General features: G+C 41.0%; 1 protein-coding gene across 2 annotated transcripts; it reads right to left on the reverse strand.

Moving 5' to 3' along the window:
• Nucleotides 1–36: 36 nt before the first annotated feature.
• TEX30 (testis expressed 30) lies at nt 37–10356 on the reverse strand. Of its 2 annotated transcripts, none has more exons than XM_090022546.1 (5): nt 10233–10356; nt 6163–6393; nt 4604–4655; nt 3931–4139; nt 37–2498 (listed from the first exon to the last, which is right to left on the reverse strand). In XM_090022546.1, the coding sequence occupies exons 2-5, from the start codon at nt 6283–6285 to the stop codon at nt 2331–2333; spliced, it is 552 nt and encodes a 183-aa protein (XP_089878672.1). In that variant the 5' UTR covers nt 6286–6393; nt 10233–10356; the 3' UTR covers nt 37–2330. The 2 variants fall into 2 exon arrangements, with proteins under 2 accessions (XP_089878672.1, XP_089878663.1); XM_090022537.1 differs by having other exon boundaries at nt 10176–10343.
• Nucleotides 10357–12182: the final 1826 nt, after the last annotated feature.

Genomic DNA, 12182 nt, shown 5'->3' on the forward strand with positions numbered 1-12182 from the left:
TTCTTGAAGTTTGTATTTAGTAAGAAATGACCAGATACAAGTTAATTTCAAACCACCCTTCCAACACGGTTATAGGGGACTCTCTTTCAAACATACACAGCTCACATCTTCTTTCCTTAGAAAACCAGTTTTCTAAAAATTAATATCCTTTCTATGTATCTTCAAAGAGTCCCATAGAATGTAATCCATACAAAGATAATGGATGGTTAAAATACTATAGAAAAATTATCATTTTCTTTTACTTGATAAGGTTTATCCTTAGATGATGCTTGACAGGTGTAAGAGACCATACCATTTTCTGACATAATGATAGTTTTAAATCAGTCAGTTTTCTGATTTAATACCTCCATGTACTTTATTCTCAATGGAAGTACTGTATACAAAGCATCATGAGATCAGTCTTGATTATGATAGATTTAAAATTCTTCAGGTTCTAAAAATGTGTCTGTATGGTCCTCAGCCAAAATTAAGGTTTGTATTAGTTTCAGTTCAGGTTCTGTACTGCTAAGAATGACAGTTGTATTTTATGTGAAATATTATGAATGCTGTTAGCCTAGCACTCATGAACAATCCTACAACCACAAAGAGTAAAGAAAAATATGGTCCAGTTGAAAATACTTGACTTTCAATAAATATATCTAACTGGTATTTAAAATAAAGTAAAAATAACTTGTTGATACTAGAAGCCTTTTAAACCACTACTAATGCTGTTTGGCTGCAGTGTAGTTTTATAATGCCAACTCTTACCAAGTATACTGCTTAGCTGGCTTAATATCGTAAACATAGTTAAATCATTGTTCTCTTTCCACACCAAATTTACTGTAGTGGTTTAGAAACCCCCCCTCAAAATTAAACTATTTCACATGGATGACAATACCATTTGTGCTGGATTCCCAGCAGCCGTAAAGCCTTATTGGACTTTAACACTTCTGCAGAAGCATGCAAACACTGGAAAATATTCAGCTTTTGCTTTTTTAAGCCTTGGCACTGTAAGTGACTAGGAAATGTTACTATTTCTGATAATAAACCTGTCAGGGACTGGGTTGGTATGTTCCTTATTATCACTTTATCATGGTTAAATAAATAGCGCATGTCTGGTCTAGTCTAAGACTAAATGTATCCTAGAGATTTTGCCAATATAAAGTAAATTCAAGAGGAAGGCAAGGGAGGGGGATTTGTTGTGATATTTGCATAGCATCTAAAATCTTACAGTAGGTGCACAAAACTATCTGAAAGGTCTAACCAGCCAATAAAAATATAGCAGAAGTGAACAGAATTCAGCAGGAATGAACTGAGTCAAAAGAGTCCAAAGCCATGCTCTAACTCCAGTGCATTTAAAACTACTTTCCTTTTTATTTTTTTTAAATGTACTATGTACTGCAAAAAATTAAGAACTATATAGTACCAGCTCTAGAAATCCATAAAACCAGTATCATGTATTCCTCTGAAAAAAATCAGTGCTAAATACACACTGTAGAGCAAATTTTAACATCCAAAGGATTTATGATTTCTAATCTCTGTCCCTCAAATTTTAAAGAGGTCCTATACTTAATTAGAAGCAAGGTCTGAATCTTAATTCAGTGGTTTGAGCTATTTTAGCAGAAACAAGCATTATTTTTAGTGGAAAAAATGTTTTTCCTGACCAAAGTAGGTGGTTAATCACTACTTTTGTAAAATCACTTTCTCATGGAAATTAAACACGTCACCCAATTCTGTACTAGTTTCCGTACTGTGTTAGTAGGTTCATACTAAAAGGGTGCAAAATACTATGAAACCAAAATGGTAGTATTTTATATCAGTTTTGCACAAGTATAAATGCCTGCATGAGGCAGAAGTCAAGGGAGAAACAGACCTGTAAGATCAGCCAAACTGGAAATTATTTTTTGCTAAGTTATAAATTAGAAATAAGAAATGAGATTTAATACTCAAATTAACTGCTATCTGAAATACACCCAGGAATTAATTAAATTAAAGATTTGGTTCCAACAGAAATTCAGTTAATTTTTCAGCAAACTTAAGCTATACAATACAAAAAAAGTTTATTAGCTTGGTCAAACAGATCAGCAAATAGAAACAAAAAACCCCAGTTTTATTATTGAGCATTTTGCATGTGAAACCTTTAAAAAATGTCTTCCTTGGTAACCTTTCACTGATTTTTTTTTTAATCCATTCTTAAAAAAATACTGAGCATGACAGTTACTGAATCAAACAGGACTCATTAAGAAATCATTTGTATTTGTCTGTTAGCCAGTTAAACAAGTCTTTACTAATCAATTATATTTTAGGGAAGGCTAATATAACAGATGTTATTTAACTGCTGGAAATTATTTTCATTCCTGCTCAATGATTTCTTGAATCCAAGAAAAAATCTCCACGTTTATTTCCATCATGACATCATCTGCTGTTCGTCCTTTCACAGACATGCCATGGTTTGCTTTGTCAACCCAATGGATTTTTTTAGGTACTTTTATTTTGCTTGCCACACCTTCCAACAAGTTCTACAAGTCAAGAGGAAAAAAGATACAATTATAAGCTTGAAATTGGACCATATTAGTTATTGTTTTGTCTCTCCTGCACATAACAGGCAGCAGTGCAAAAATCAAATGAATTTATTCATATATTAAATAGGATTAACAAACAAGAAAATACTGTATTCAACAGTGAAACCTCCTCAGAGTAATGCACGCAATTTTAGTTATTCTCCTGAAATGAAGTATAGTTGAGATTAAGAAGACAGCTCTCTGAAACACCCTCTCAAATACTTAACGAAAAAGAATTTATTCTTACTGTCAATAAAGGTAATTACCTGCAACAAACTGGAGCAACATGAAATATAAGAATATTTCTTTTGAGACTAGCTCCTTCTCTGTTGGACTTGCTCCATAAACAGATTTCTCTAATAAAGGATAGGTGGATTTCTCAAATTAAGAGCAAACTCCAAGTAACTCCTTGCTAATATAATAGCCATTATGTTAGCTGTAACCTCTATTTAAAATGTTAAGATCTCTCAGAAACAATTGCCTGAGCTGGACTGTTATATGCACATAGTTTTAAGTCCTAGCAAATTTTGTAAGGAGAGTACCCAACAACATATACCCAAAACTGATTTGTTTGCATCTACTCTGGGAAAATAGAAAGAAGATAGTTCCAGACACTGTTAGCAGATAAACTGTACTTGGAACAGTATTAACACTTGGATATTTTGTTGATTTGGGATGCAAAATTTTTCCTCATCAAAAGACAGTAAAGTTACTATTTTGCAAAGGTACTTTGGTAATAGTTGTATTTGTTCTGAAAACATAGATATGTATATATCCATTATAGCATATTGTTCACTTTGCATAATCTCAAACAGCAAGGGAGTTTTGGAATAATCAGATATATCCTCTGGTCTTTTTCCCCCATGTATAATAGTTTTCTGATACAATCTGGCCCACTCCTAAAAGAGCAAAAACGTATTTAAAAGCACTTTTATAAAAGACTCAAGGATGAGCTACCAATATCCAATTTCCTATTATCCAGTATCCTACCAATATCCAATTTCCTGGATTGGACCAGGCATAGTGGGAGAATGGTTAAGCTCTTTGCTATATATCCTGAAGCAAACATTCAAGCCTCATTCTGGACCTGTGCCTTTCCCCCAGTCAACTCTGCTACAAAAAGGAAGAAAAGGCAGCTGGATGTGGATGCTAGCTAGATATATTACACTCTAGCTTGCTAGTGAGTACAAAAATTGGCATGCCCTAATCTTGCAAGTCTAATAGCCCTATGCAAAAGCAAGTATGACTGACTGACTTACATTTTCTGCCCAGAGCCTTCTCTGGTACAGCAGTGCGGGAAAACTTATTAACAAGTCACAAGTTTAGATGAAGAATTATCATCTCCCTCTCCCCTTTTCTGTCCCCTTATGGAATATGTACTGGAACTCACTCTTTCACACATCTCATCTTCTGATCCTGAGACAAACAGCACAGGGCATCTGATAAAAAATAAATCTTCATCCCGAAGTTTGGACTGAAGCTTTGGCCGATGCAGTGGATATGACAAACATATTAAACCTTGAATGAATTCATCATTGCTGTCATCCTGGCTAATCTGACGTACGACAGAGGCAGCAGCTCGTGAACCCATGGAACGACCTTCCTCCCATTTAGAAATAAAGAAAAACAATCATCTCACTTTTATGTTCACTCTGGAAATAAACTGTCCACTAAATTATCTAATTAATTGCAATGTACGTAATATACTAGCATTATGCACATTTTGCAAAATGCCAGAAAGAGGTTACTATGATACTTAAGTACTGTTTTAGACAACTTAACTGTGCCCATGTAACGTTAAAGAAACCATTAAAACTAAAGTAGTACTAATTGGAACATATGAAAATCATAACTGTATATCTGATTTCATTTCCCCCTTTCATATCCATCCCTCCATTATGTATTGTATCAAACTACGGATCAAAACACAATTACAAAATTCTTAGGGTCTGTAGATTCATAGCCTTTTGCATCAATCCAGATGACTCCTAAATTCTTCCTATCCCTCAGGAACAGAATAATTATACAAATTATATCTTTAAGCCATTGCTGTGGCTTTTTACCTCCAAGGAAGACACCAGAAAGTGTATATTCTCCACATGACTTTAAATACTCCTAAAGAAATAAGACAACATTTAGTATTTGTTAAAAAAACACCATTTTAAGATACAAAAAGGGCTGTATATGGAGAGTCTGACTGAAGTGCCTTGAAGCACTGAAAACTAGCAGCATTCTTTAAATTAACTTTCAATGTATTATCAATATTTTTATTTCCCTTACAAGAAAATTGGGTAAGATAGATAGTGTTCTTATAAAGTACTTAAACGCAAAGTTCCATAGAACAAACTCACATTAACATTGGCAAGATCTAACTTCAGTAAAATGGTGCATACATCATAAGATATATAATTAATAGTGGTATCAGTGTATGAAATCTCTGGTGGCTGGATTGTGCTTTTTACTCAGTTAAGTAAATCTCCCTTTCTAGGCATACCTGAATCCTGAATTTGCAGATCTGATGAAGAATATGGACTGATGCAGAAAATGACCACCTCCCATCTACTGGTTAGAGTGGATGTCTAGGCCAGGAGGCAGGAATGGGAAATAAGCTGTGCATTTTCAAGAGCTGCGTTCCCTCCGATATATCCCAGAGCAAGGGAAGAATTGCAGCTCTTTAAAAGTGTCTTCCTTAAGACTCAATCTAGTCCTTAAGTTACTATTGAAGGATGTTGATTTTAACATAAACTGATAACACAAGAATACCTTAATAAAGGGGTGGTCAAAATACAGTCTGTGGGCTGGATTTGGCCGGCCAAGTGATTGTATCCAACCCGTGGGTGGGCGGCCACCAACTTATGAGATCTGGCTCATAGGTGGCTGGTGGCTCTGGCTGCCACGTGGTGCTGAGTAGGCACCTGGGACCGCTTCTGCTGCATGCACCATGTGGGTGGGACTGCTTTTGTCCAGTGCTAATAAGGCAGCATCAGCTGTGGACCTGGGCAGATGCCTCAGTCCTCATCTGGAACCTGCTGGGCATATCTAGTTGATGCTGGCACCTACCTAGGACTGTATCCACAGCATTGTGCTGGTAGTGACATAAGCTGCAGATGGAGCTGGCAAGTTCTGAGTGGGGACTGAGATCTGCTACAGCTCTGGGCAGTGGTTGGGAGTGGGGAGGGAGGGAGAGAGATGGAGGATCAGGTTGTGCTACAGTTCTGGGGAGGGAGAGGAAAACGGAAAAGACTGGGACACGCTACAACTCTGCAGGGGAGGAGTGAAGGGGGAGAGAGAGAGGGAGGATCAGGGCATGCTACATATAGGGAGGAGAAGAAAGAGGACTGGGGTATGCTACAGCTCCAGGGAGGGAGGGAGGGAGGGAGGGAGAGAGACGTGGCCCTTGACAGGACACCAAAACTCATGTGGTCTAGAGGACACCAAAACTGATTAAGTGGCCCTCCAGCCAAAATAATTGCGTACTACGCCTTAATACTTGGCAGTAACACAAAAAATTATATACAAAGAGTATATTGTGGTATATACTTCAAAATAAAATTGAAGTAGTTTCTAAGATATGGTTGTCTGAGTTTTCCAGATTTTAAAACAGAATCTAGTAATTTCTTACCACAACTCTTTTATATGCTTTAGTCCGATAGGTAATGTTAAGCCCTTTACAGGTAAATCGCAGACACAAGACTCCATGAGAAGCAAGGTAAGTTGCCAAAGAAACTAAATGAGGGAAATTCATGTCTCCTCCAGCTCCATGGGTAAGAACAACACCATGTGCTAATATCCTCTCTGGGACAGAAAATATGGCATCTAAGTATTTATTTCCAAAAGGTATTTTCACTTTAACCTAGAAATAAAAATAGTAAAAATAAATACAGAAATATTTCCAATCTGTACATTCTGAATGTCAATGCTATAGATAGACTAATTCATTTATCACACCACTTTTTACTCTGACAAGAAGGAATGGAAGTAGTCTTGTGATTAACAGACTAGTGATCTGGTTTCTTCTATTTCTGTCTCAAAGACTTTCTTAGGCAAGTCACCTAATCACTCTGTGCCCAAATTGCCCCATGTGTAACTGAAGATAATTAAGCATCCCTAACTTCGACGGTATTTTGAGGTTTACAGAATTTGAAATATAAATTATATAAAAATACTAAGTTCCACTGTTTTCAGACAGTGATAGCTGCCTTGATTCCCTCAACAGTTTTTGTAATTTTTTTATAATCACTGTTTTCTATTCCTAGAAAATATAAAGCATTTCACTCCCCTCTTGCTGCTTTAGACAACATACCTAAATGACAAAGGAAACTGAAGAGGACCCTGGTCTTCTGACAGATTTGCAAAGGCATCACCTTAGTTTGCACGGAGCCCTAAACAAGTCAATACGGCTCTATGCAGATTACAAAGGTCCATCCATGCTCATCCAGCTGCACAATCAATATTCCCTTTTATTCCGGGGGGAAAAAGTATAACTGAGTATGTGCAGTGCGGTCATGCAAACAGAAAATAATCAACCTAAATCCATCCATTAAAATAGCTTTTTCTGCACTTCATAAAAGTAAAAATTTTCAAAAATTTCCAGGCTGCTTGTAGACGTAAAAAAAAAAAAGCAAAAAAAAGTGTGCTTACTTTAAACTTGGTGCATCCCTACCCCAAGCCCAGTGCAAGGCCAGAAGACACAGTGTGCAGGGCACTTTAGTAGAGCTCTTTTGATGCTTTTATCTAACAGCTGATTGCCTTATCTATAGAGACGCTGCAGAACTGGGTTGAAGTAATGCATCACTTCTTCCAGGAAAGCATGTGCATGCATTTGTTTAAGCCATGTATCTTATATTCTGGTGTCTTTAGCAAATTTTTAATATGAAGAAAGAAAAAACTCCCCACCGACTTTCAAATTACACAGTAGTAACTGACTATAGGGGGGAAAAAAAGGCAAATGTCATCCCACAAATATCTCCTTTCTCGAAAGCCCAGGTATAAATTTAATTCTTGCAGCTTCCCCTGAAAATTTAAGCTATTTTGATCCAGGGACACAAAGGAAGAAGTTAGGGAATTCCAAAGCTGACCTTGCTCTGTCTTTTCATAAGACTAAGTTTTATGATGCGCTATGTATAAAATATTATGCAAACAATTTGCATAACACTGTAGACTTACAAGCTTCTATGTAATGTATTACTCTACTCCATGATCATCAGTGCTCGGAGGAAGGTACAGAGCTGAACAATACTTGGCAGCTCAAGCTGATAGATATTCATTCATGGGTGTTAAGATAAACTAAATGGGAAAGTGGATGTTGGGACTGCAGGATGTACAAGGTATTGGGAATTAGGGCTGTGCAAAATTTCACTGGCTGTTTTGTTTTGACAGCTTTTTGACTTGTTTTGAGGTTGAAACAGCAAAATCAAAGCGAAACAGAGCTTTGAAACAGCCTCAAAACAAAACCAGGCAAGTCAAAACGTTTCAAATGTTTCAAAAGGTTTTGAGTTTTGAAGCTCAAGCTGGGCTTGCCTGCAGGGAAAGAGAAACTAAAGAAAGGAGTGAGAGAAGGAAGAGGGGGGAAGGAGCACTCTTATTATTGACTGTGTAGCTGGCCAGTCTGAGGTCCCTTCCAATCCCAGTTCTCTGGGGGAGGGATGGAAAAACTACGTAACAACCAGCATTGTTTGAATTTTCCTGCTTTCTGCCTTGGTGTCAGTTGAGTGAGGGTTCACCTTAACACACACACACAGTATCACCCACCCATGTCATGAATTTGGCCTGTCAGTAGCTAGAGGTGCAGGACCCCAGAACCCAGACTCCCCCTGCACCTATCTACTTGACAGCTGGCAGGCTTTGTGGTTGCAGCAGGCCCTAGCAGGCCTGCAGTTTTCACCTCACTGTGCCCCAAAATCGACAGTCTCACAAGCACCCATGTCACAAGTTTTGCCTGTCAGCAGCCAGAGGTGCACGACCCAAGAACCCAGAAGCCCCTGCGCCTATCTCCTTGAAAACTGGCAGGCTTCATGGCCTCAGGCTAGCAAGCCTGCAAGTTTCATTCAAATCAGGCCAGAAATGACAATTATAGGCTGTTTTGAGCTTCCCCATTATAGCCTATGGGTGAAATGTTGAAACAGCATGGAAACAGCAAAACTGTTTCGATGAAACGAAACGGAACAGCAGTTTCGAATTGAAATGAAATTTGAAACAAAACGCTGTTCAATCAAAATGCAAGGTGAAACAGAATGGTGCCGTTTCGCTGAGCCCTACTGGGAATTAGAGGTGCATTGCAGGTGTTATGGCTGGTCAAACTGAATGTTTCCTGATGGAAGCCTGGCCACTACTAGACCCCTCACCCTATGCTATTCCTCTTACAGATGCCAGTTATTCTCAACCACTCATTCACAGCTGTTATCAAACAGTTAAGAAAAAACAGGCCTGTCTTTCTATTCATCAAGCGTTAGTGATGGTTCCAGTGACCAAAACACACACTTGAGGACTAATGCCTATAGTCCATAGCGCAGCTGGTAGGTTGGAATATATAATTTGGCAACTAAATGCATGAAAGCAACATCAGATTCATGACACCTGGCAGCCCTATTTTCTCACGTTAAGGAAACTTCACTTCCACTGCTTTCACAGACTCCAACTGTGGCTTGACGTAGGTCTATCAAGTAGGAAGGTACCAAGACATTCATGGGAAGAACAAGGTGCAGGCAGGGAAAGTGCAGCGGTCCAGTTTCTTTCCCTCTACTACTGCTTCCTCTGTCACAGCAGTGGTGGAGGGTTAGGGGGAAGGGTGACAAATTTAAGACAGCCTTTGACTAATTAGGTTCCATACACGGAAAATTATGACATTTATAATTTTCCACACACCAAATTTAATTCTGAGTGAGGGTGTCTTAAATTCAAAGTCAACTTGAATTCCGGCATATACAGCAGTCTGTCCACATGCCAGTTCTCGGGGGGGGGGAGGGGAGGAACGACTTTGCCGCTTCACAGGAAGAACCTAAACACCTTCCCAAGGCTGTGAGCGGCATTGGCGCCATGATCCTTCTACCAATTTCATTAGCCCTGGGGTGTCAAACACATGGTCCAGCTGCCTACCAACAAGATGTTGCAACCTGTGGGCACACAGTAGCAGGGGGGGCAGGCAGAAGAGTGCTCGGTGCCAGTGGTGGGACACCTGGCGATGACAGTGACTTGTGGGCATACAGCAGCAGTGGGGGGGAAGCAGAAGAGCCCTCAGTGGCACTGATGGGACACCTGGCAGTGACAGCTCCTCCACTCAGCTGTGCCAGGGAGGACGAGAAGCAGTGTTGCCTACCACCATCCCTGCCTCCTTGTGCCTTGGGATGGATCCAGCCTGGCAAGGAGCCCCCTGACCAGAGACACAAGGAAAGCTCGACACTCCTCAATCAGTCCACGAGGTGCACCTCCCCCCTACCATCCGCCTGCCAAGGATCCGAAGGGGCCTCAACTGCCGCAAGGTGCACCCCTCCCCCTAGGCTCCTCAGCACCACCCCCAGCAGGCGGGGCCGGCCCTAAATCCATCACGTGACCAGCGGGCGGTAGAGCGTTGGAGAGCCGCCACCCCTCCCCCCCGCACGCTGAGGAGCCCCGTGGGCCAGGGCTGACGGCACCCACCTCCCTGTAACTGCCCATCACCAGCGGACACTCAGGCGAGGTGGAGCCTGCGCTCACCCCGGGCGAGAAGGAAGGGCTGGGGCCCCTCGCTCACGCGGCCAGAACCAGGCCAGAGAGCCTTCGCGGGCTCCACAGCAGCGGGTCCCTATCGCCCCAGAGCGCATGCGCAGGGGCAGCCCGCGCACCCGATCGACCGCCCCTGGGTGATTGTTGGCTCCGCCTCTTCCCTAGGCTTCGCGCGGGCGTCTGTGCCGATGGTTCTCGCACGGCGAGCTTGGCACGGTGGGAAGTGGGCTGAAGGTTGGGGGTGCGGCTGCGCGAGGGGACGGAGAGCTGGGGAGACTGTCGGAAGGCATCGTCGTTATCCGGGGAGCTCGAGGCTGCACTCGCTCCAGGCCGGCCGCTTCCCCACCCCGCCCGCCACGCAGGCAAAAGAACGGAGGAAGGCGCTAGCTGAGGGGCAGGGATGGGGTGGGGAAGACATGAGAATTACACCCTTCGCATTGTAGCGAATACCCTTCACAACCTGAGGAAGAAGGTTGTCTTGAGTTCATCCTGAGTACCTAGTGGGTCCAGTGGCAGAGAGGGTTCTTTGGGTGAATCTGCTCTCTTGTATTAGACCCACGGGAATAGTTGGGAAAATTCTGCTTAGCAACTGATTGGGTATAAATCCCCTGCATTAGGTTGAGGAAGCATCTGCAGTTGATGTGTGCCCTTCCTGGATGGATACAAACTATCTCCCTCAGAAATCCTGGCCTGTTACCTTAAATGCATTGAGCAGTGGTCTGGATGGCTGCAGTAATTGCCCTGTATAATGGCCTGTGCAATGACCTAAAAATGATGCTTTATCCACTTGTTATCCCAGGCTCATGAACAGCAATTCAAAATGGATTTGCTATGAAGGCTTTATCGTCAGGGCTTTTGGGATAGAATGAAACTTAGGAAATGGCTTGCACAACTCATGCAGTCAAAATGGCCCCACGTCATCTAGATAATTATTCTTCGTGATGCTGAGTTAGGTGACTTGCACTTGGATGCAGATGCAGATGTGCATGAATTGGGTACTCTGTGGTGTCCAAATAGAGAAATATTTGTAGGCTTAGTTAAGAGTTATGCTCAAAGGGGGGTGTAAAGGTTGTATTACACAAATTAGCATCAGGCAACAAACTGGATCAAGATAGTTCATCTGCTCTGTTTGCAAACACTATGTGGTGAGACTTACTAATGCGCAGTGCTGTCATTACAGCACTTTTTGGTTTGTGTATTAATAGGACATCCATCTTATAAAATAATGTTTTTAAACTACTGGTATGTTTGTGACACACGCCCAGTATAAAATTCTTGACACAGAAAAATACAAAAATCTTATTAAAATAGTTCTCAAGAGTGGATTTGATTGAGAAACTCTTGAATTGTGCACCTCTGGATAAATGAGCTGTGAGAAATAAATGTCATGCCAGGAACACGGACCGGAGCTCTACCAGGAAGGCTGAAATGGGATTATTGGGGGTTACAAGGTACAAACTGCCTGTACACTAGCCAAGAAGGTATTTCTTGCCACACTACTGCCTTATTAACTAACCTCTTCCAAGGAAATCAGTGAAAGGAAAAATTGCTTTAACAAGAAATGGAGTTTATAATCAGCCTGGTTGGCAGTTGCTTGCAGCACTGTGAAAGGGTCAGGCAGGCAGCTTTCAGGAGTTGTTTTCTGTAGTTTTAAATACTTGTCCTATCAGCAAGGTTCTTAATAATGTTTGTTATAAAATGGGAGAGTTTTATATTTTCACTTCTAATACAGCTGCTGCTGATGTCAAAACTGGCTAAAATATGCAGGTGACAAAATATAAAATATGGTAACAGTATTAAACTAAAAGGATTCTGTTAATCTGTCAATAAAATCTGCATGAGTACTTAAATGACAAGTCAGCATGTAATTGACTTTAAATGAAGCAATGAGTCATAATTGCAGATCCTTGAGAATGAGGATATAGTAGTTCATCGTGATGC

The sequence above is a fragment of the Crocodylus siamensis genome, chromosome 1 (genome assembly GCF_052110815.1).
Source record: "Crocodylus siamensis isolate JL-2025a chromosome 1, ASM5211081v1, whole genome shotgun sequence".
In the NCBI taxonomy this organism is placed as follows: domain Eukaryota; kingdom Metazoa; phylum Chordata; order Crocodylia; family Crocodylidae; genus Crocodylus; species Crocodylus siamensis.

Bases quoted from the DNA above. Each gene is read 5' to 3' on its own strand.
- TEX30 (XM_090022537.1), bottom strand. The intron at 4,656-6,162 runs GTAAGAAATTAC...TTATTTCTTTAG, and splicing joins AAGCATATAAAAGAGTTGTG to GAGTATTTAAAGTCATGTGG. The intron at 2,499-3,930 runs GTGAGTTCCAGT...CTTGACTTGTAG, and splicing joins AAGATGAGATGTGTGAAAGA to AACTTGTTGGAAGGTGTGGC.